Source organism: Heliangelus exortis, chromosome 1 (genome assembly GCF_036169615.1).
Source record: "Heliangelus exortis chromosome 1, bHelExo1.hap1, whole genome shotgun sequence".
Taxonomy (NCBI): Eukaryota; Metazoa; Chordata; class Aves; order Apodiformes; family Trochilidae; genus Heliangelus; species Heliangelus exortis.
This window is the reverse complement of record NC_092422.1, coordinates 100292288-100317742: the sequence shown is the minus strand read 5'-3', so window position 1 is coordinate 100317742 and position 25455 is coordinate 100292288. Positions and strand designations below refer to the sequence as shown.

At 40.3% G+C, this 25455-nt stretch overlaps 1 protein-coding gene across 8 annotated transcripts in view; it reads left to right on the top strand.

Annotated features, from left to right (window-relative positions):
• The window catches only part of ROBO1 (roundabout guidance receptor 1), a 685371-nt gene that overhangs the window by 390687 nt on the left and 269229 nt on the right, over window positions 1-25455 (top strand). The window contains exon 1 of one of the 8 annotated variants that reach the window (XM_071755970.1): window positions 5682-6303. The exons of 5 other annotated variants lie outside the window; for them this stretch is intronic. In XM_071755970.1, the coding sequence (XP_071612071.1) occupies window positions 6249-6303 (55 nt within the window). In that variant the 5' untranslated portion in view covers window positions 5682-6248. Of the gene's footprint in view, window positions 1-5681; window positions 6304-25455 lie in introns of those variants that run through there. 2 more of the 8 variants (XM_071755979.1, XM_071755963.1) reach the window with 2 other exon arrangements.

Sequence of the window (25455 nt, the reverse complement as noted above, 5' to 3'; positions counted from 1 at the left end):
ATGCTTTCAAGTTTTGCTACCCATGCACCTTATATTCAGTTATACTTTACAACTTTACAGTTCTCCTTCTTCTAAAAATTTCACTGCCTGTTGAACTCCAACATAGAAATACCTATTTTTTAAAAATACTAAGACCTGAAAAAAAACTACTGAAATTATTTTGCCATCATGTAAGTTTATTGGCTTCAGTTAGGATTCTACCACAGGTTATGCCCACAGTACTCTTACGGACAAACATACAAAGAGATCTGTAATTATATTTTTAAATTGTATTCCATATATTAATGCTTACACTTAGGAAAAAAAATTAATAGTTTTTTTAAGACAGCTGACTAAATAATCCCACAGATGACTTCTACGATGCCCTAAATAGTCTGGGAGGAATTAGTTTTTGAGACTTAGTTATATCTAATAGAAAAATGTCAGGAATATGGTGGACTACTAAAGTGGCTGCCTTTTTAAAATGAACATTACATTCTGAGGGTAACAATGTGACACAGTAATTGAAACATAGTTTAGACTATACTAGGCAAATAACTAACATTAAAGTGAGTAAGAGATTAACTGGGGAAAAAGAACAAAACAAAACCCAAGGGACAGGACACATGAGTTACTACGGGTAAACATGCAACTGCACTGGTTATTTCTGTGGGATTCTGGAATCTACATGGTCAATCATATAAAAGCAGGTCTAAGCCTGGGATGGATGTCATGCACCTCTTGACAAAAATCTGTGAAAATAGTGCTAGTTTGAATAAATTGTAGAGACATCTTTGTACTAGTCCAACTCGTAACACCAACAGTGCACTCTTATCTTACCTAGTTCTCTGTGATGCCAATGGAAAGCTTAGTTGCAGCATATAGAATAAAGTTACTGATTGAGTCAGCCTTGCTGCCAGCCTTGGAATGCTCAGAATGATAAACTTTGTGAACACATACAGACATGTGCATATGTGATCATATAATACACACAGAGACAGGTATTTCTGCCAGCCAGCTAGAATAGATAACTGAAAGGCTACACAGTAGTTTTAAGACCAGGAAGGTAAGAGTCATTTGAAGTTCAAAAAGGTTTGTGGAGAGTGAAGTTGCCCCATAGCACATCCAAAACATCCTGTGCATACCTGTGCCTCTAGAGAGAAGTACCCTAGAATCTTTAGCACTTACAGAAATTAAGTCTCTTCTGGATGACATGAAATAAATGATCTCTAAAAGCAAATTTTCCCTTGTATCACAAGCAGCACGTATTTCAGTCACTTTGGGGGAAGAGTGCCATCTGCTGAATCACAACCATTAATTCTGTAGAACCTTTTCTTGGAGGTTTTGCAACCAGAGTCCTGTGCCTCAAACGTAGGCAGCACATGTAATTTTGTACAGAGGAGCAGTCCTATCCTCTCAGAACTCAGATGTCTGTGAAAGTCTTAAAAATGGTGAGGGTCACGGAGTTAGATTTAGAAAAAGATAAATACCAGCTTAAAAATTTAGTCCTTCAACGGTTGTGCATTCAGTAAATGTGTGTGAAATTTAAATACAAAGACAAATGCTGGGAAGTAGAGATAGTGCTTCACTTTGATGAATATAGTGGATGTATGTTATTGTACAATCAAATACATACATTTCTGTATTTTCCGTAGTTTTAAGATTTACTTAAAAACTTAAGTTTTAATTTTTTTAAGAGAAAATTACTTATGTGCTTGTCGTAGAAGAAAGGCTTAATATTACCACAGATGACCATTTTAAACGAGTTGCACAAAACTTAAAAAAAATTCAGTGGAAATGGGCTATTTTTTTCTGTGATTTTGGAGTCAAAATTATCCATCAATGTAATTTAGAGTGGAATACATTTTTGCCTTCGCCTTTTCAGATGCCACAAAATTTACTTTTTCTTACCTGATTATTTTTCAGGCATTGAAATTTCACATATTCCAGAGTTAACATAGCAAGTATATCTGCATTTTAATACAAACAGAAGTGTTCCCCAGATCTGAAGAGGTTAAAGTCAGATTTCTTCTCCTAGAATGATTTTCTGACATGCATCTACATCTAGATATGTGTGTGTCTCATATCTATGTATACATGTCTCAGTATCAAGGACAATAAAGATGCTTGAATAGCACACATTCTGTAAGAACATCTGCAGAATTAAAGATTATGTCAGTTAGTCTTAAGATACTCTGATGAATATCAGTAGGTTTGCAATTTGAAGAGATTCATTCAACCATGCAGCTGTTATATATTATTACAATCTAAATAAATTTAAAAAAATATAATTAGAGCAGCATATATCCACTCCCAATAATTCTTCTGAAAACACACTGACAGCTAAATATTATGTTATGAAGTATCTGAGACTGTACAAACTGAAGAAGTCTTTGAAGCGCTAGTGTACTTCCACTATAGCTACCTAAAGTAGAATGGATCTGTATTTCTCAAAGGATAAAGATTTCTTTATGGTGATAGAAACACTCTTAGATGCCTGTTAAAGATGGGGTAGTTGTGGCACAAAAGCTTTAGTCTATTATACTTACACTCAGATCATCATCATATGGTAAGGTCATTCAAGCTTCAGAACTTTAATCCAATGCTATAGTAAGAATACATTTGTACCTGAAATGTGAAATTAGAAAATTAGCATCCAGCATACATAAGACTTCAACGCAGCATAAAATTTTACTGGCCCTTATTTTGAATGATTTAAGCAAAAGAGTGTGTGAATCTAGAAGCCTACTACTTCACTAATGAACAGGATTTAGCTTTAGAGAAAACACACTGGGAATTACCTGAGTGCTTTATTTACCTTCTCTCGACATCATCTGTGCTTGTTGCCAGATAAAAATAACTGGAATAATTTATGTTGCTAGATAATACATATATCATATAAATACATTAAAATATGTTTTTATAATTAAAGATTAGAGGATATTGACAGCTTCATATGTAAACAGGAATTAATAAAAATGACACTTTACAAGTAAATAAATACATGCATATATAAAATAGATGTATGTACATTCACCAAATATGTAAACCCATTCATTACCTAGAGAGTGGCCTATTTGTAGATTTGTGGGTTTGATTTTTTTACCAGAGGCAATCAGTTTAAATATGTGACTGTCAGGTATTGACACAGAAGGAATTAAAAAGCCCCACACATTCAAAATTATTTCAGTGGTGGTGGTACATTTTCTTTCCTTCCTTAATACTATTTAGTGTAGGCTATAAAAAACCCAAATATCTGACTATATAGTAACTGGCACAGGTTACCTAAAGAGAATATGAAAACCAGTCATTAGAAGTTTATAGTAATGGGATTTAAAAATACTTGCTTCTGGTAGTCTACTTATATTTGACCCTAACTCAGAATAGGGTGGTGAAATAAATGAACTCCTGAGGCTTGTTTTCAGTCCTGTATGTGACTCCCATTTATTTAATTAAAAAACCAACTACCCCCAAACCTAATTTATTGAAATCTCAAACTTCTTATAGGGTTCAAGGACTACCTAGGACCTTTTCAGTGTTTTTGTGGTGTGTTTTAATTCTGGAGGTGATAATACAGTTTTCTTCCATAAACAGCAGAATGATGGCATGGAGCCATTGAACAGAAACTGTTGGCTAGGTATGGCTTGAAGAAATATTTCAATATGCAAGAGTACTCAGTGTTATTGATTCCATAGCTGTGATTGTTTCTAAATGTCTATGAAGTAGGATACAAATTCATTTTTCTCTCTGAAAATTAATGTCCAGTTGGTATTAAAACACTAGATTGTTTTTCTAACTTTTGAGTCCTCTAATGCTTGTCTTTACCAGCTCTAGTGGATAATCTTGCCAGTGGCTGAAACTGAAACACGAACCCAGAACTTCCTTTTCCAATGTGAGCCAGTTTTGCTATGCTTTACATTATTGAAAATTCATCTTTACAGATCTTGTAGAAAAGTGGACTAAAATAGAGTCTCTACAGTGCACAAGACCTTCTGGTGTTGTCCTTTTAGTCAGTTTATGCCCTATGCCAGCCAGAGGGAGATGAAATGGGGCAAGCAGTGGCATGGCAGCACAAGTGTGGTTTGATTGCTAGTGGCTGAGAGCATCCCACCTGTTTGGCTAAAAGCAACATGGAGCGGGTACACATCCTATGACAGGAAGCAGAGGAGGTTTCTTTCTCTGGAGTTTGATTCTCCTGCTGCAAGAAAAGGCTCACTTGCAATGGGATTAATATGTTCAACATGTTTCTTGGAAATGAAATGTGTTTTTTACATCTCATTCAATCCTCATAACCTAATTAGTCAAGCCTAGAAACAGCTGGAGATTTGCTGTGAGGTGCTAGTGCTGCCATATGTTTGACTTGTCCGGTAGCAGTCTTTCTTCCAGGTCCAGCCATCCTTTTCACCTTGGTGAATGCCTTCTCGCCTCATTGCTGCTTCTTGGGGCACGAGGTAAAGCTAACACAACCATGTGGAGCTGACTGTAAGCGACCTTGTGCCAAGCTGCAGGTGTTCAGATTTCAGGAAACCTCTTCCAGAGGTTCCGTCCACACCTGGAGCATGGCCAAGCTGCAGGCTTTGGGGACCACGGGACAAAGCTCAGTCTCCTTGCTCCATCGGGAATGCCAGACCATGCTGGACCTGCCAACAATGCCACATGCTGGTGCCATAAATCATTGTAACAGAGGGAAGGAAAACGGACAGGCAACCGATGAGGGGTAAAGGCAGGCTGCGGCTCAACGTGCCACGGTGGTGTGCCGGTGCCTAACGGTGCGGAATCGCTTGGTAACAGCGTGCCAGGTGGTCCATAACCTCGAGAGAGGCCTCAACACTCATCATGCGGTTTCCCCTCGGAGACTTGGGGTTCCGGACACAAGAGATGTGGGGTTTTTTCCTGCTGATTTGTTTTCTCCACTTTTTCGGTGACTGATGCTCAACCCGGGGTCTCTCCCCCTCCCTCTAGCTCAGACTTGGGAGGGGGGCGGGGAGCTATGCTGTGCCCCGAGGGACGGCCGGGGGCAGCGGGGCGGTGGAGGCGGCTGCTGCCCCGCGCGTTACCTTAGACGGCGGCCGGCTGGGGGAGGGGGCGGGAGGCGGTGCCGGCTCCTCGCAGGGCGGGCCGGGGTGGGGCGGGATCCGCCGGGCCGGGCCGCGGCGGGCGTGCGGGGGCCGTGTAGGTGCGGCTCCTTTAAGGTGTCCTGAGGCGGCACCAGACCTGCCGCGGCGGAGGCGGCAGCAGCAGAGCGGGCAAGGAGGCGGAGGGGGAAAACCCACGGCGGCCGCGAACAGCTCGGCGTGACACCAGAAAGTTCAGGCGCAGCGGGTGTCGGCCCCTCCTGACTTGTGCACCCCTGTCCCGGCGGAGGGGGAAGGCGAGGAGCCGCTCCTCCTTCTCCTACTCCTCCTCCCGCCGCCGCTGCTGCACCGAGGCGGGTGGGGTGGGGTGGGGTGGGTGGCTGGGGGCGTTGGCCCGGGGAAGTTTTGCTCGCCCTCTTTCTCTCCTTTCTTTCTTTCTTGCTTTCCTCGCCCCGCCTGTGCCTTCCTCCGGGAAAGGGTGAGTTTGGGATTCCCCAGTACAGGAGGCGGCGGCGATGCTAGGCAGGGCGAGGGGCTGCCGCCGGGGTTCCCCTGCCCGCCGGCCCGCCTGACTGCGGCTGGGCTCCGCCGCGGCCCCCAACGTGCCCGCCTCCTTCCCCCGTGATGGGAGCGGGAGCTGCCGCTGCTCCGCCGCCGAGCTCTGCCCGCCGCTCGCCCCGCGCCGCCGCCCGCCCTACGCCCGCGCTTTCTGCCCAGTGACTTGGCGGGGCACTTCGCGAAGAACCCTTTTCCCTGTCCGCATCTCGCCTTCACGGAGGGCGGCGGTGGCCGCTCGCCACCCGTCCCGGCTTCGTTCCGTTACTGGCTCGTCCCGGGCACCCAAAGCAAAGTCTGGGGCCGGAGCAGCAACTTGTGATCGGGAGGCAGCGGAACTCGGCTGCGGGAACTCGAGGATCTTTTGTTTTCTCCTGTCGCTTTGGATGGTCCTGGGAAGTGTCAAGGCGCCGCTGAGAAAAGCCTGGGCCAGGAGAGGGGAGGCCGGCCGGAGCTGGCGTGCGGCTGGAGCCCCGCGGATCTGACAGCGCTCTTCCCGGAGGGGGCTCGCCCTGGGAGTCCGGCGGGATTAGGAAACCTCGTTTACGTTAAGCTTCTGTGGAATTACAACTGGGGGCTTTATCGTTTCTCCCCCCGCTCTTCTGGCATGAGAGTGCTTGCAGGCGCCACCCGAGGACAATGATCGCGGAGTTTGCTCACTTTTACCTCTTTGGATTCATATGTCTCACCTCAGGTAATCACCGCACGTAGGAGGCTCAGATGCGAGGCCGCGCCGGTGGCTGGGCTCCCGCTGCCCGCTCCGCTTTGGTGGGGGCAGATGGGCCAGCCGGCCTCTCTGCTCCTCCCTCCCCTCCTCCTTTCCTTGGAAACGAAGCTTAATTTCCACCCGGTGGGCGCCGTACCGCGTTTGCCCCGGGGCGCGGTGTCGGGATCTGCCGCCGACCGCGGCCCCTGGGCGGGCGGGGGCGGGCTGCCCCGGGCTGGACGCGGGGATCGGAGTGAGGGGGGGGGGAGGGGGGGCGGGGTGCGCGGCGCCGGGTGCGGCGCCCCCTCCCCCGCTGGCAGCTCCTGAGGGTTGTTTGATATAAGCAGGGCTTGTAATGAGCCTCGGCGGGAGGGGGCCGGCGGGATGTGACCCTCTCCTCCCCCGGGAGGGGGGCTGCCTCTTAGCTGGAGCCCCCTGCGCTTACCGCGCCAGGGGAGAGGCCGCAGGTACTGCGCACCCTGCCCCGGGCGGTCCGTTAACGACCGTTCCCCCCCCTCCCAAACCGCCGGGGCCCACGCGTGTAGGGGTTAACCCCACGCACCCACCCCGGGAGGGGAGCCATGAGGGTGTGGGGGGCTGCAGAGGGGCGCTTGGGGGCAGGCTCGGCTTCACCTTGGCGGTTAAAGTTTACCCACGTGTGTGAAGTGAAGCACCAGCGTGATAAATGGGAGCAGGGGAGATCGCCGAGCAGATAGGGGGGATTAATGGTCATTAGCCACTGTTTGCGCGGGGCTTATGCGTGTTGGGGCATCTTATCGTGCCTGTAGATTAAAGATAGTGTCGCTCTAATAGGGTATTGTTGATAGCAGATTTTGCCCTGTGTAAACACGCTATCGAATCGTGGTGTCGAGGAATGTTAGCAAAGGGCCGCGTGTAATGCCTTCAGGAGGGCTGTGTGTGCATCCCTGCCCGCCGCGGCCTCACCCCACGCACCGTGGGGGTGGCGGTGTGGGCCAGAGTCGTCTCGAAGGTGCTTGGTGGGGTTTTTTTTGGTTTTGTGTCTGCATAAGCTTCCTGTTGCTCTTCAGAGGCCGGATTTGTCTGCCTGCAGTACGCCTCCCCGAACTCGCCTTTTGTCATACATGAAGCTACGAGTAAATTGGTTAAAAACTTGTGTGGTAGTTAAGGTTAGTTTGGGCGCTAACTTTTCTGCCCTTAATTGAGTTTCGTAAGTTTGCTGAGGACCCCTTTGAGTCATTAAAATTATGGTAGCATGAGACACCTGGTCAGTAAATGAATGAACGAATGAAGTTTTTGAAAGACTTAAGTACACTGCCTGGAGCTTTAAGCCTTAATTATGTCACCAAATGCAATAACTTATGTCTATTTCTAGATTGTATCATAAATTTAACTATTACCTTTTAGCTGTTAGGTCTTGGGTTTGCTTCTTGTGGCTTTGAATATGGAAAGCTTTGCATCTCTTTCTTTCCTCTGAATGAGTGTAACTTTAACTCTGTTCACTTTTGACCGTGCCATCTTTAATGTGCCTTTCTTTCTATTGCCTTTCTCTGATGTAAGAAACATTTGGAATGGGGAAGGGCCTTTTTATCAGTTACCTCTTTGTAGATCTTTCTTGCTGATTGGTCCCAACCATGGCAAAGTTTACTTCATAGGCAATGTATAATGTAACTTCTCTTTTTGTAGTGTATTATCTTTAACTCCAAGTTAAGAGAGCATTTTTTTTTTATGGTTTTTCTTCTCTCATCTACTTCTCATAAATTCTTAATAGAGTAATACAATTGTAAATTTTTGGTTTTGTTTTTTTTCCCTCAGGGTAGAGATGTATTTAGTACTCTGGATTCCAGATAAGTTGTTCGACAGAAAGGAAGTTTTTAATTTTGCCTTTTAAGCAAAGGCAGTGGCAAAGGTGGAGACAAATGCTAAAGAATAATTTGGCTCCAACTAGCTCACCAGAGGGGTTTCTTTTTCCCTCCGTCTAAGTGTCAGTCTTGTGTCAAGAACAATAGAGATACCAGAAACCTTTGGCAGGATGAAGTTTGAAGGCAGATGGCTGCAGTGCAAAAGGAAGGACAGGAGTAATCTGCAGCAGTTTCCACACTGAAATCTTTTGAGTTCTACTGACAGCTGATCTGCTTGCAAGTTGATTGATCCTTTCCTCCCTTTTCCACTGAAGGTTTTCACTTCCCCCTCACTTACAACCAGTCCTGAATCACTGGTTTGTGTGGCCTCACTCTAAATGGGATGTTAGAAACTTCTACTGAGAGGTGGGAAATAATTGGGGGATGAGGGATAGGAAAATCTTAATAATAGAAAGGTAAATAGGTTAGTGTTTGTTAAAACAGTAATTGTTACACCACTTAGAATTTAAAACCCCTAATTCTTACCCTGGTGTTGCCTCTGTGTAATCCTGTGGAGTGCCTTCTTTCATCTAAGCCTGTGGTTAATAATTGTTGAATACATTTAAATTTGAATAATTTTGAACATTGGAATGTAGCAACTTTCTTCCCTTATTCTCCCAGTGTAATTTCAATGCTTATTTGCATAAAAATAAGAATAAAAATTGCTTTAAGGGGTACTTCTCTGGTATCCTGTTCTTGACCTGCATTCTGCCCTTTTTTGTCCTTTTTGAGACAGTCTTTCCTTCATAATTCATAGAGTTTTCATCTTTCTACCTTCCAAGAAACAGCATCATCAAACTAACATGTTTGGAAAATAAAAAACTTTCAGTTATCTGGAGAATAATATGCAGAATGTTTTTGCTGGGAATAAGAATGTCAAGGTTCTGGTTTTCCACATGTGTGTTCACTGCTCTAGCAATTCTCAAGGCTGAATATGTGTTGGACGTTTTTCATCCCACCACAGCGATCATTTTATTTCTATGAGGTATTTTCTTGCTTTGCTGCTTCCCATCTGCTCAACATGGTTTTCCCCCTTTCCTGTTTGTGATATCCTGTACTAATTAGTGTACTTCACATGGGATTGGTACATTTGCTCTAGAGGGCTTTTCACGCTGTATGAAATAGGCAGCTCTGACAGCAGCGAGGCAGGCGTGGTTTCCAGCGATAGCTCTAGCCAGTGGAGGGCAAAATTGTCTCTTGTATTCCTTCATGGGAGAGTTATCCTGATGGCTAAAAGTTTGAGTTGTCCATGGAATGTCCCTGGAAGCCTTTCCAGTTGGCTGGCCTACCTATTAGAGTAAAGAAATTGTCTCTTTCTTTGATTATGTTTTGTTTGTTTCATAAGCTAGATACTTAAAGAGGAAAGTTTCCCTTCATGAAGTGGTAGTAGAGTATTAGTGGTATTATTTCAGGAAACCTTTCTACTCTTCCTTTGTGTTTGCTGTCTATTAGTAATCAAATAAAAATATATTTAAAATATTACACAGTTATTGAAAGGATTATGAACACCTAAGTGCATAATTTGTAATGTAAATAACTCTCCTCACCCAGGAGAGTATAAAAAAAACACATGTTTTGCATCTACCTCTAATGCACTGTGTGCTATTCTAAGTGATTTTACGAGAAGAAAGTTTAAGAAAGATCAAGTCAGCTACTTACACTTGAAGAAGCTAGCCTTGCTTGCATTGTGCTTGAGAACTTTAGACTAGGAAAGAATTAGCCACATGCTATGAAATAGAGGAAATTCCATCACAAGTACAAGTTTTTTTAAGTATTCAGGTGTTTGTTTGGTTCAAACCCACTTATCCTTGTGAGTACTGATGGGATCTGGGGGAATCAAACTTGGGTTTTTTTTCCAATCTGCATTAGTGTGGAAATTCTAGTACCTTTCAGCTAGAAAGTTACACTTTTTCATATATTTTAGCAATAATTTGGATATATGTTTAAAACAGAAAAACGCTCAAGCTGACGTGCTCAGCTGACAAGCAGACAAGCTCATGTCTGCCAGTGTTATTTGTCACATGTTTTCTTGCTTGTCATGTAGTCCATACCATTGTCCTGAAGTAACATGGTGTTTTCATTAGCAGGGATCATCTCTAATGTTCAGGGTACTGAAGTCTGGAAGATCGCTGTTTACCATCCATTAGATTTTAATTGCAAAACATGAAATTTATGTGAAGGATACAGCTCAATCTCCTGCCTGGGGTCTACAAGCTAAAGGTTATGGTTAGATCTACAACCATAGATACCCCATTACAAATGTTACCAGGAATGAGTGACACTTAGGTAACAGTGTTGTTTGTGTCAAATATTAAAGTGATATCCATGTAAAATTATGTTTTCATGTAAAATGCTTTGGAAGTGATTCCCAAAGAGGTCAAACAAGGAATCAAAACCAATCTGGTTTTCATAAGTAGTGAGAGAAAAATACTCTCTTTAAACATTCAAGATGGAGAAATCACTGATGTACTTAAGTATCTGAGAAGCTATTCCCTCAATCTCAAATAATATTGTTTTTAGCTTGGTAGTTAATTTTCCTAAATAACAAAGAGTTTTGTTTTGTAATCCTAAGCAAATGTAATAATATGTTACATTAGGGGATACCTTTATCTAATTAGTTTAATAATATGCTGGGCCTAGCAAGTCCAGTCACTTGCTCAGGTCTTACAATTTATTATTTTTGTCTTTTCAAAGGCATTGTGTGAGTAACAGTCACGTGGCCGTATGTCATGGGTAGCTGTTCTAGATTCTTCAAAATACTTCTCTTTCATAATGAAGAACAGCACTGTCAATGTGTAAGTCATTGTTGCAAATTTGTTGGTTATTTATATACCTGAGTGGCTAGGAATTGAGGCTTTTTGCCATAGATAGTTTTTAATACTTTCAAGTTATTCTGCAGTCAGGAAGTTAGAAGGAACCTATCTCCTCCCAAGCAATCTAAAGGGCACTTAAGAATTTTATATGCTGAGGTCCTGACAAATCTTTATTTGTGTATTCTGCTATATAATCTTATTCAGTGGTGATAACCTTCCTTAACTTTTTGCCTGAGTGCCTCTTCATAGAATTGCAGAGTAAATAGTGTAATAAGTGAAGTAGTGACTGAGTTGTCCAATTTTAAGTCCAATAAATTATTTAAACAGAGGAAATTAGAGTATTTTTCTGTTAGTAACTAGAAGCTTGACCAAAGATATAAGAGTAGAGCTATGAAGAAATGCTCTTCTTAAGTATCTTGAAAGTTAGAGGTGCTTTTAAGGGTAGATAATTTACTAGTTTATCCCTTCTGTTCATACCTTCTTCAGGATTGCCTGCATAGGTCCTAATACTGGTGTTTGATGGTAATAGCATGTTTCACATACACACTGATGCCTCTTGGCTGGTTATTGCATCAGCCTTAAATCAGTGCTGAGTTGGTGTGGGTTGAAGGACATTTCATATGCAGAAAGAAAATGTCTTATGAGAACAAATATTTTGCTCTGCAGGCATGGGCCATAGGTGGCAACTACTTGTGTTGAATTTGCACAGTTTGGACTTTGTACTGTGAGAAATGTCAACAGATGAAAAAGAGAAGTAGCTGGGAAGTTCATAATTACTTCAGTTTTTGTTCAGATGTGCAGTTACGTTGTTCTGTTGTTGTTATGTTTTGGGGCTTCATTAGTATTCAGGATACTAAAAGAAAGGCCAAGTACTGGAAATTGTCTTTCCCTGAAGATGGTGATAAGCTTTTTTGAAAGAAGATAGTAATGAATTTCATTATGGATGCTAGAATGTCTCTGTTGACACAGTGATACCATTAGAAAAATTGTGCCTTTACTCAGGTTTACCTCAAAATTTTATGATACTGCTCTGGAATGTTTTTTAAGAGGTGTAAGGGTAGGCTTCTCAGACTAGGAATGCATGTTTTAAGCTGCCCTTTGCTGTTAGCAAGTATTTACTCAATATGCTGTTGCATTATCTTAAGTGTAATGCTAATATAGTATATGATTAAAACTACGTGAACACCCGTTACCATAGGTTGAAGATCTGTAAAACTGACAAGCCTGTCCTGAGCTCTAGATTTAAAATCTTAATATTTTATTTTATTATTTTGTGTAGCAAATTAACAGTTGGGTAAACTAGTTGACTGGATGGAACAGCCTGCCTTTTCAGACATGGAGTGCAGGGTATAGCAAGGGTCAGTTTCCAACCAAGGAAATCTGAAGTAATCTGTGATGGGTGTGTGAGAGAACTGTGTAGGCTGTGTACCTCTGATATTACTCAGTTTTTTAGTCTCTGTCTTCTGCTTTTTTAACTGTCTTGTACAAAAATCAAAATTGTGATTTCTTCGATACTGTTAAACTGTTTCATGCTGGTATTGCATTTAAACTTGCTTGGCTGGCATTTTTATATGTTCTGAAATTTGCATATCCCCAGGCAAGATATTTATTTAGCAATCTGAGTTAGTGATATTGCATCTTATAGCATCTAATTGCTTAACTGCCTTTACATTGATGATTAGGCATATAAAGCAGTTCATGGTTTTAAATTTGTATACAGAAGACCTGAATTCTACTATTTGTTTCTGCAGTAGCATAATAGAGACTAACAGTTTATCATCATAGAAACTAGGATATAATATATAGCTGAGGATGTACTGTAGGCCTAAAGATGTGTGCTAGATGAACTTCCCTTTCTTTCAGAAGTAAAGGGGAAAAGAAATTTGGTTTTAATAGTGACCAGATGGACTTGCTTTAAAGAGTGATTTGATTTTCAGTAAACACTAAAACTCAGATTTTTGTAATCCATGATGTAAGCTATTGAGGTTGGGAACCTACAGCCTAGATTTGCAGCCACTTAAGATCTGTAGTTCCTTTTGAAACTCTCGTATTTAGTGTTTAAGTATAAAGTGTTTGACTTTATCTTCAGTTGTGACTGGTTATAGATTGCTGTGGGTAGTTATCCCATCTGAAAATTTACATTTTGGCATATATTTCCTCAAGAGCAAAAAAAAATTAAAAAGCTTTATACCTTAGGAGTTGCATGTATATTTATAGGTCTGTATAGAGTGAAAAGCCAAACAAAAATGCCCTTGAGTATATAGTCTTTTAAGAATCTTCTTTTTTACTTTTGTAGTACATTTTACTAACATCTAATTTGTTATTCTAGGCATCTTCTGTTGGCCAGATAAGCTCAAGCATGTAATCTCCAGGAAAGGATAGCAGCCCTGAGATCAAAAAATAGGTTGTACCTGTATTAATGTGGTAAAAACAAAATACAATCATAAAATAAAGATTTTTGGATTGGCAACTTTTTTTCTTCTGTCTGGACCTCTTGGACCTATTATTAAACTTTATACTTGCTCCAGCTTTTTGCTGGGAGATCTCTTGGATGCTAGGTGGGTTTAGAACTGGGATTTGCAAATTCTGAATGTTTCTGCCCTCACCTCCCACTCACAAAGCAACTCTGTCAGTGCAACTTTCTGCTTTTGAAATATAGCTGATGCCCATGATACAGCAGTTGACAGATACTTCACAAAGTGTTTAATGGTAGGAAGTGATAAAGAAGAAGAAAAAAAAAAAAAAAGGCAGTGTGAGGAAACAAGGAGGAAAGAAAACAAGGCAAGGGTGGTAAAAAGCAGTTTTACGTTTTGCTACACAAACCAGGAGTTGTTACAGGAGAAGACAGAGGTCAGGACTGTGGTGCTGGAGCAGCAGAATGCTGGAGAGAGGATGTGTATAATGAACAGGTTTAGTGAAAGTGTGTCTGATGTAAAGGTGGAATGGAGCTTGCACTGTGCCAGTGCTTAGGCAGAAAAGTGATTGGCAGGAGTCCCCATGCAAGGAGTAAAATCCTCTCTCCACCAATGTGGAAAATTATGGTTTCAACTGCAAAAGGAGGTAAATCTTGGAAGGAATTAGCATATCTCTAGCAATGAGTGGCATCTGGAGTTGAATGGTTGGGTTAAATCATTCAGTAGTGATTAATGAGACTCATTACTTAGATTATACAGCCCTTAAAAATTAAAAGTAATTAAAAATAGATGCAAAGCAGAAGGGAACCATTGCCTGTTGAGTTTATTTACCTGTTGAATACAGAAAGTGGAAGAAGGTCTTCCTAACCTTTTGGTTTTTTTTAAATGTAGCAGCAGCACTTAATATAGACTAACTTATATGCAGTTCTTCTGAGGAACATTTTGTGACTTTTAAAATGTGTATGCAGCAGACACATCCTTCCTTAAAATGACAAAGTGTGCAGCATGTAATTTTGCTGCTGGTGAGTCCTTCTCACAAATAATTAATTTCTGAAGTTTTCTGTTTTCTCTTTTACTTGTATGTTTTAATCTGTGTTGCCTGTAGGGAAAGCAAAATACTAAAATCCATAAAGTGAAATAAGATTAGAGACATACAGACTACTTACTTTGACTTTTCTTGAACATAATTCTGGCAGTTGATGAGCTGGAATGGTAATGTAGCTTGGTATCATATCAGGAATAATGTTCAAAGGCTGTCATTCTGGAGGAGGATTACAGTACTGATAAATATACACTGCTTTTTACTTCCAAGTCTCTAGAGGAGGAAATGAAGAAATCAGTAGAGTATGTGTTCAAGTGTTAATTTTTTTAGAACTGTAAAAAGAATGATGATGGCATCATTTATGATGCTATTGCTTAAAATGGTTGACCTTTCTGAAGCAAATTCAAAGAAGTAGAAAATAAAAGGGAACTAGGCCCTTCTTGAATAAGATATTATTCCTTTGGGTCCTTATGGCTGCAAATACTAAAATAGAATACAGCTTTAACCTCTACCAGCAGGGCTGAGGCTTCCTTAACTGTGTTGCTGAGATTTTTTTTTCCTTTTTTTTTTTTTTCCTCTTTGACTGTAACAGTTTTTGATGTGGTGGGTATTTGATTTTTGAATGATAACTGAGGTTTCTTGGTGGGGACAATTTAAATCTCACTGAAGTCAGTTGTTACTCCAAAAAGATTGACTTCATGTCTGCACTCAGATTACTGTGTCCTCAGGATTGATATTTTTATCTTTGACAAGAATTTAAATTTTATTTTACATTAATTTGAAGAAAAGACATTCACATGTTTTGTGTCTAGTACCTTATTGTAAGAAGGAAAGCAAAAACCTCTCAGCTGAAAATCCATGGTGTCTTGTAGTCTGGTGTCTTGTAGTCCAGTAATAATTAGAATTAAACAGTCACTCAACTTGGTCATTTAATCACAATTCCTATAGGCTTGTAGCTGATCATTTTGAATCTCATAAAATTAAGTTGCGTTTTACTCACCTTATGCAGGTCAAGTAAAAAGCCACGTCAAGTTAATGAATCCTTTTCTTTGCAATGAACTGAACGTGGCATTTGTTTTTGTTCTAGCAGTCATGAAATCACAGGGTGTTGGCGACAAGTCCATTATTGGCTCTCTGCACTGTGTTTTTGAGGGCTTTTACTCCACCCAGTGCATTATGTGTGCAGACTATGTGCTTGTTGAAACTTGTTTTTAAAATGAGGAATCTTTTTTTTTTAAAAAAAAAGCAGTAATAAAGAGAAAATAAAAATAGCTCCCTGTTCCTTATTAGCATAAATGAAAGACAAACAGCATCTCATTCCTTTTATGGCCTGAGGAAGAAAAATAAAACCTGGATGAATTCTTAGCCTCTTAAAGTCAAAGGAAGTTTAACTAATTATTTCAATTTTTATGGTGTCTTGCAAAGACTCAAGTTGTGTTTCACTTTTCTACTGCAGAGAATTACAGAAAAAAGCTTAATAATAGGGAAATGGAGGTAATTAATAATGTCACATCTAAACTTAGAAAATGAGGAAAGTTTGAAGACTAATAAAAATCTGCAGTTAGCATCCTTTTTTGTCACTGATTTATTGTTTGTTGTGTTGGTACTGCTGATGTCTTTCCTGTGGTAGTCAGTCATTGCCCTGTTTCCTCAATACCTGAACTGGTTTTGGTTTAGCTTCTCATTTTTTATCTGCTGGATTTGATTCTTTTTGAGTGTCTAATAGCTTTTTCAATGTGTTTGCTACTTTTAATTTTCCTGTGTTGTTGTTTGTTTGTTTTTTTTTTTTTTTCCCTGTGCTGTTTAGTCATGATTGTGAGAGAAGTATAATACATAAATCTAAGAATTTATTTTATATAGTTCTGATGTTTTTAGACAGCAGAAATGCTGGACTGTTACTGTTTCTCAGGTTTGAAAATGAATACACTCTGGTTCCTATTAGCACAACATTCGAAGGGAGCCATAATATGTTATAAGCAAAGTGTCGAGCACAGATCACTTGCTTAAAGAAAGAATGGTGCCAGCCATTTAAAATGATAACAAGCTTATCAGTTCTTAGGGCATGCTATTTCCAAATTTTTTCTTATCATTTTTTTCTCCTTATGTTTTAAATTACAAAACCAAAAAACCAACAGGTTTGCCAACGTGACTAGGCTTTTCTCCTAAAAATACCAGGTGTTTGATCAATAGCACGTGCTAGAAAGCATGAATTTCATCTCTGAGACTTTAAATGGACTTATTTTCAACTTTCACAAGCTACAAGTTGTGTGCCTTGTTTTGTTATAGTTTTCAACTGGGCAGTAGTGGGTAGAGTTTTGTTATTTCACTGCTGATTTGAGACACAGATACAAACATATTTTTCTTCAGGCTTTTAAGGGCTCAGGTTTAAGTGGTAGATCATTATTTTATGCATCAAAAGTGAAGGGTGATTAACTGTGTCTGGGTGCACGCAGTGTAATTTTAGAGGCTACAAATGTTGTTGCAAGTCAGGTTAAGGTTTAAAGGTGAAAGTTTGGCTGAATGATTTTTACAGCTCTAAGTTAATGTACGCAAACAAAGAAACTCTTGTTTTCTACCCATTTATGTCTAATGAGCAAGTAGCTTGTGAAAGAAAAAGAAAGAATATGTGAAGACTGCAGTTTGCCATAAAGTTCAAAGTATGTACTTTTTATTTCAATTTAGAAATCCCATTAAATAAACCAAATCTAATAGAGCTTTATTTAGGCTGTTCATCAATGTGAAGTGAAAGGATAATGGCTTTAAACTGAGTGATAATGATAAACCAAATGATAATGACTTCAAACTGTTACAGCTGAACTTTTAACATTAATGTATCTCTTTTAGATTTCCTCATATGCTATTAAATAAAGAACCTGTTGAGATAAAATCCTAATAAAACTCCCATAGTGCGTTTAAGCTTTTCTTCTTGATAGTTCTAAAGCTGCATTGGTAACTTGACTTTTCACTCAGCTCTCTGCCTAATTCATGGTGTTAAAATCATAAGTAATCAGACATGTAGAACCTATCTTTGTCTGTATTTGCTCCTCACCCTGCATGTTTTCGTAGAGATAAGTAATTTGGAAGCTTTTTTTTTTTAATTTCTGTGATGGATTCCGTTTACATCAGATAAAATCTAAATGTTGTGGATTTTTATAAGGCTGTTTACTACTGTAAGAAAGTGTTCAGCTGTGTCTGAAGAAGTGATCCAGTCTGATAGCAATTTTGACTGCAAAAATTGGAGTGTATAAAAGGAAAAAACCAAAATGGAAGTTAACCGGAATAAAAATAAACAGCTTTTGGTCTCAGTAAATGATACCTTTAAAGCACAGCAGCCTTGTCGAACATAATTAAAGTTGTAAGAGCTGGGGTAGGGTGAGTGGGTTCTATTCTCTGAGGTCAGGCTGGAAATACAGAGGTCAGGGTTTTGCACTTAGTCTTATGTAAACAATGTCATGCCCTGGTAAGTATAAGAACTGATTTAACAAGCTTAAGCCAATTTAAACAAAAAAATAAAGCGAACAAAAACCAAAAACTGCACTCATTTGATATCAAAATTCTTCTGTATCCTCATTTAACCAGTTAATGGGGAAAAGTGAAGTGCAGACTTCTGTTTATGCTTGCTTGGGGGTGCCTGTTGCAACTGAATGATTCTCTGGTGTCAGGCTTTGTACAGTGAAATCCCTGTAGTTTTCCCAGTCTATTTCTTAAAACCTATAGGTAGGCAGTCGTTTGTTTTTGCCACCACTTCAAAATGAGACTTCCTTTTAGAGTTTATTTTTATTTACATATATTGAAAATTACTTTCTTTTGCTGTGGAGCTTATGTGCTTATCCTTGCATTCTTGAATGGTGTTGTATATCTTTCCAAGTATATTAAATATTTATTTCCAGAGTTTGTGGGATTTGGTTTATTTTTTTTCCTTCATCATTAGTGGTTAGGACTATATATTCAGACTTACATTTATGCATGGTGGAAAAAAAAATCAAGGCAGAGGAGGTATCCTAACAGTTCTCTCCTGATTTACACAAATTTTCTTATCTTCTTGCCTCGTCTCTGACTCTCTGTGTCAAACCTCTTTTACGTCACATCACCAGTCACAAAGAGCCACCATCTCCAGACAGAAAATGTGTCTGAGTGTTAAAAGAGGAATGGCTGGCAAAATCTGTAAGAATTCAATTGAAATTGAAAATGCAGTCCTGTAACTTAGCGTGGCAAGCACAGGCACCACTCCCTCCCAGAAGTTTTCAAGCCCAGTTCCCCAGGCTTTTGCATGCTTTGTCTCGTCATCCAACAGCTGTGAGCTGGCCAGAGCTGAGCAGTTGGAAATTACTGGTTGGATGGGCTCTTGCTTTGTTGTCACTGCAGCATAAGGAGGGCTGCAAGCCCTTGGAGAAGAGGAAGATGGGTGCTAAACATGACTGGTAAGTATGCAGAAAGAAAAAAACAGTGCAGTTCTTGGCTCCAAGTGTCTCTAGGCAGCCCTTCCTTGGTGTGAAATGCTGCTTTAATGTAGGTCAGCTTTAACTGTTGTAAATGAGTGTAGCTCTAGTGAAGTCAATGAGGCGGTTTTAATTTACTTCACTTGAGAATCTGCCCAAGTAGATGAGCAACTGGCAAACCCAGAGGCAAGAGCTTATCCCCAAGAGAAGTTCAAATCAGGTAGGTGTTTCCTTCTCCCTCTCTGTTTACTGCAAGCGGAATTTTATTCACAACTGAGAAGTGTGTAAGTTAGTGCTGGTTTGGAAATAAAGAGAAAATAGGAACTTCAGCTTCTCATTCCAGATCCTCTCTTTACTAATTAAACAAGTGGGTGATCTGGGGTGAGTTGAAAAATAGGTTGGATCACAGAACTGTCACTCATAGTTGATCATGGCTGGCATAATTAGCAGCTCCTAAGTGGAGGAGGCTGAAGATTGCTTTTAGTGGAGGCTGCTAACACTTGCCCTGCCCTGTTCACAAAATACAGGCATCATACATCCCTGGGGTTTTGATTATGTCTAGTTATTTTACCCCAAAAGACCTTATTTGCTGTGTTATAGTTGGTTCTAGTGCAAGCCCTGTGGCATGGGACACCTCCCACTGCACCAGGTTGCTCGAAGCCGCATCCATCCTGGCCTTGAACACTTGCAGTGAGAGGGCATCCACAACTTCTCTTGGCAACCTGTACCAGTGTGTTGCTACCCTCGCACTAAGGAATTTCTTCCAAGTATCTAATCAAAATCTGCCTTCTTCCAGTTCAAAGCCAGCACCCCTTGTCTTCTTGCTACATACCCTTGAAGAAGTCCCTCTCTGCCTTTCCTATAGTCCCCTGTAGGTACTGGAAGGCTGCTCTAAGATCTCCCTGGAGCCTCCTCATCTCCAGGCTGGAAAACCCCAGCTCTCTCAGCCTGTCCTCGTAGGAGAGGTACTCCAGCCCTCTGATCATCTTTGTGGCTCAACTCTGGAGTCATTTCAGCATCTTCATGTCCTTCTTGTGTTTGGCGCTCCAGAACTGGATACAGTCCTCCAGGTGGGGTCTCACAACAGCAGAGTAGAGGCAAAAATCACCTCCCTTGACCTACCAGTCATGCATCTTTTGGTACAGCCCATGATGCAGTTGGTTTTCTGGGCTGTGTTTGCAAATTGCCAGCTCATGCTGAGCTTCTCATCAACCAGCACACCTGAGTCCTCCTCAGGGCAACTCTCAATTCATTCTCTGTCTGGCCTGTATTGATACCGGGGGTTGTCCCAACCCATGTGCGGGATCTTGCACTTTTTGAGGTTAGCATGGACCCACCTCTCAAGCCTGTCAGGTTCTCTCTGAATAGACTTCCTTTCCTCCAGTGTGTCAGCCTCCCCACGTGGCTTGGTTTCATAAGCACACTTGCTGAGGTTGCACTCAACTCCACTGTCCATGTCTGACAAATACAATAAACAGCACCAGTCCCAGTACTGACCTTTGAAGAACTCCATTCATCAGTGATCTCTTTTTGGACATTGAGCTGTTGGATGCAACTCTTTGAGGGTGACAAGCCAGCCAGTACCTTATCTATTGAGCAGTCCATCCACTGAATATGTATTTTTCCAATTCAGAAATCAGGATGTTTTGCAGGACAGTGTCAAATGCTTTGTGCAAATCCAGGTAGATGATATCAGTTGCTCTTATCTTGTCCACTGATGCTGTGATGCCATCGTGTAAGGCCATCAAATTTGTCAGGTGTGATTTGCCCCTGGTGAAGCGATGTTTGCCACCAACCAGCTCCTTGTTTTCCATGTGCCTTAGCAGAGCCTTCAGGAGGATCTGCTCCATGGTCTTGCTGGGCATAGAGGTGAGACTTGGTCGTCTGTAGTTCCCTGAGCTCTTCCTTTTTTCAAAAAAGGAGTTGTGTTTCCCCTTTTCCATGCATCAGGAACTTCCCCAGCCTACCACGACTTTCCAAATGTGACTGAAAGAAGCTTTGCAACTTCATCCACCATTAACTTGATTTAATGTCTGTCTATTTACAGGACTAGAAAATTTACTTTGTTCCGTTTGAATTGCAGCTGTTTACTACACAGTACTTTGGTTCCTCCTGTATGCAGATGTATTGAAGTTCCTTACGTGAGTTGCTTTGCATACCAATTGCTCTGCATTTACACTAGGTGCAACTGTGTGAAATGTTTATTTTTTTATGTGTATTTTAGCGCATAATGCTCCAGGAGTTGGACAATATTTTGCTTTTTAAACATTCACAGACACGTAATCAGTGAAGATTTGCAGTAAGAAAAATAATTACTGTACACAGAATGCTACCCCTTGTATCAGACCAGGAGTATGTAGAGCTTTGGTCCTTTACCACATCTACAGGCATTTCACTTGAAATGTTTAGCCTCAAAACCATAGAGGATATTTGCAATTGGTATCAAGTATCATTATATTGGTTTAGCTTTGTTTTTTAATGGTTAATACTCCCAGGTGGAGTATGGTGCAGTCCTGTTTACTGTGCAAGATTTAGTTAGCACTTGTAGCTAGGATGTTTAGAGTATCTTTGAATCATCAGATGCTTCTTCTGCCAACTGTATGGCTTCAGGGAGTGTGAAGGAAGACATAGCTTAACACAAAGAAAGATTCCTCTGTTTCCTTTTACTAGGTCTATAATATGTGTTGTATATGTAAGAAACCTGAGGACCATAAGTGGTTTTGTGCTTAGGGTAATCTAAATATGGTTTCTTCACTTAAATTCTCAAGGTTTGCAAAGAGAGGAAAGTCAGGTCTCTGCCACATTTCTCTGGGAACATGCTTACTCCAGCACAGGTACCCAGTTTGTTTGGCATTGTCTTCCCAGCATGGGAATTCTGTTCCCTTCCAAAAACCACCTGGACAGCAGGCGCGGTGATCCGAAGGTCTGCCCTGAGCTGTGTGCTTGCTGAGTAGGAGGTTATTTTCTAGGTCCAGGCCAGTGGAAATTTGAAGGCACTTGTCTGTCAGCAGTTGGTGAAGCAGTGTATGATGGTAAGGGTGATGAAGAAAAGTAGGATTAGGGACATGTAGGTCTTTAGCGATGTGGTCACTGTTAGTTATTATTCAGAAACAAGCCTTGTATTCCTCAGCAAGTTTGTTGCTTCCTGATTTGAGATGCCTTAGCATGGAAAGTATTGTGGAAAATTAGAACAGAAAATTTGTTGGCTTTACTTGGTTGGTGGTTTGGTTGGTCTGTCATTTATTGCTTTGCTTAGTTTTTTTCTTTTTTTTCAACAGTCTATCCAGACATCTTGATTGCCCTGCCCTGCTTGTAGGGATTTATTTTAATTATAGCTTGAGTTAACTTTTCTTTGAACATGTTAAGGTATGTCTCAAATACATATGTATTTTTTTAAAGGCAGATATTATATAATGTATCTGGTATGTTTTGGAATGTGCATAGTTCTTTGGCAACTGTTAAGCAAAATTATACCTTTACCTATATTGTAGTGTAGGAAATTATTGTACTCTTAAGTTACATACTGAGTTATTTTTTAAATATGAAGTCATACCCTTGGGGATAAAGTATGATCAAAACCCATTTGTATTTAAGAAGTTAGGTTAAATATTGTCAGTGTTAATATTTCAATTTTGTTAATATTTGTACCCAGTGAAATGACTTGGCAGCCTTGAGGGCTAATACCCAGTTTCAGACCCAGGTGTCAGACAGGACTCTTTCCTCCTAAACTTTGTTTTCTATGTCAGGATAGATCAAGTTGGAATAGTAGAGGCCTATTTGTATCTGGGAGTAAATTAAACTAAATGAAACAATGTTTCCAAAATCTGGTTGTGAAAAGTGTCAGAAGGTGTGCTAATGTGCATAAGCACCTGAAAGGTGGGTGTGAAGCTTGTCAGTTTTCATGGATGTGGCTCCCTTCCAGCGATCAATATATCTGTTTTCTAAGCATATAGGCTTAAAAATACTAAGTGAGGAAAAATTCTGTTCCTTCTGAATTGGAACCTGACTAGAGAATCAAAATCTTTTGGAAACTACATTTCAACAGCCATTCAGTTTGTGTATTCACCACTTCTTGCTAGTATGGTAGTGCGCAGGATATAAGCAGATCTGTAATGTAGAGTTTGTAGATTTTAATTAGCTGGAATCAAGCAAGATTAAGCAGTGTTGTTTATTTTTTCACTTCTGTTTCACAACAAAGGTGTGTAAATATGCTTTCATGGGCTTTTTTTTGGTTTAACCTAGTGTAAATGGACACCCTTCAAGCAGTAGCAAAGTGTAACTTAAGGTTCAAGTGGGCTCCTCTTATGTTTTGTAATTTAGTGTTTTGTTGTGATGTTTTTTGTGTGGTTTTGTTGTTGTTCTTGGTGTTTGGATACCATGAAAGCCAGGGAAGAGGATCACAGCACCCAACCATCAGAAGCAGTAGCAGTCAGTTTGGGAATTATTCTGGGATCTGAACTGATTATCACCTCTGTGTTAGGCTGTTGATCCACTGGCCAATTGAGTTATGTGCATTCAATACAAAGTAGATGCTACTGATTTTCTTATTTTTTATTAAGGAAATATTTCTAGTATGAAGAAAACTGATAAGGAGTCTGAAGAGGGGATATTTATTAAAATAGCTACATATTGGCTATATATATTTTACCTGTTTTGGGGTGTATCCTTTAATAATGAAACTCAAGCTTGGTTTGTTGTTTTTGTGTGTATCTATGTACATTTGCATCTGAATCATTAGAGTAATAAATAAATAAAATTCTTTGTCTGTCCTCACTGTACTTATCTCCTGTCATTGCAAAATACTGGATATTCCCTTCACTTAATCTTCCCTGCTGATGTGTATTATGGAACTCTAATGGCATTTGATTGAAGCAATACTGCAAGTACTCTTCCTGTGATAAGGTTCAGTTACTTCAACATATAGTTGGGAATATGAGTCAGATTTGGTTTTCCATGGTAGGAGTTTACAACCCGTGGGCTGAGGCAGTTTGTGGCTACAATAGCCATGGAGAGGGCAGACATAGCCCAGGCAGCCCCTCACGAGCATCCCAAGCTTTGCCCAACTGTTATGCCCATGGGGAAGGGGTTGTGGCTATGGACAAACAACCACGGACCAGGCAATGATTTTGTTGCCCAGTTAAATCCTACCAAGTGGTTGGTCAGGCCAGTTGAGTGTTCATAACTCCCAGCATCACTGGGGCAAAGGACGACTCAGTTACCCTTGTGGGCATCCAACGGGAGCACTTGGAGGTGTGATCTCTGCAGCTCAGCCCAGTTGTAACTGTGCTCTCAAGCTCCTAGGTGTAGGAGGGAGAGTCACAGCTACTCCCCCCGCTTGCCCGCGCTTCATTAAATTTCATCACTTTGACATTCAGAGCACTGGGCAGAAAACATCATGTCGACACCTGCCATAGGCCTTTGTGAAATGACTGCTTGTTTTTTATATACTGGGTTTTGTTACAATCTTATTATTTTGGAGTGGTTCAGGAAGTGTGCACCTGCTTGAAATATTTTAGTATTACCTGTATGACTTTTAGTATAATATTTCTGATTGAAATCTACAAAATTATTTTATCAATTCTAGAAAAAGAAGACAATAATTCTATATTAAATAATATTTTTTCTCTCGGTGGATTAAGATACTACACTACAGTGTAGTGTAAGATATTACTGCAGTGATAAAATCTTAACTATTCTGGTTATAGTTTTTCATCTTCCTTCTTGACTTTGAACATTCTTAAGGAGTAAACCTTGTAAGCAGAGAATAGATTATATTATTTTCTAAAGATAAGCTCTTTCCTTCCTTGCTTTCTAGGAAATGAAAACCATTTGTCATGGGAATAGACTTCAAAGTTAAGCATGTATATTTGACAAATAAAATAATATAAAAATCATTAAGTACTTCTTGTAATAATCAAGTCAGAGGCTCCATGTGGCCAATGGTTTTGTTGTACAAGCAGTACAACAGAATTGTTGTACTGTTGTACTGTTTCAGGCAGTGTCAGAATTGAGAAAACTGGATTTGGTAATAGGTAATGTGACTTACCTATTATAATGTGAGTTTTCAGTTCCACAGAATTCAGAATAGGTAGCTGAAGCTTTATAGTGTGGTTTTGGTGCTTTATTTTTTTTAACAGATACATAAATAGCCAGTTACGGATTGATCATCAGTTGCAAGTCCTTCGTAAGTCTTACGTTTCTCTGTATTGTATTACTTTTTTATTATTCTTTTTCTGATATTTGAATACAGATGCTCATGACTGTACATTGCTTACATTGTCTTTTCTTTCCTCCAAGGGGCTTTTTGAAAAAAGGAAATAAATCCTACTGAATTATTTTTAATATGTAATTATGTTGCTTAGTACTTTGGTGTAATTCTGTTTTAGCCATGAAGCAGTGAATTATTATTTATTCGATCATTAAGTCCCAACCTCAAAGATAATTCATTGTCCTAAGCAAGGTAGAAGTGCTAGTTTATTCCAGAATCTTTTTCTTGCTTCAGATTCCTTCTCTGAGGTAGGTAAAAGGATTAACTTGTTCTTCCATATAACA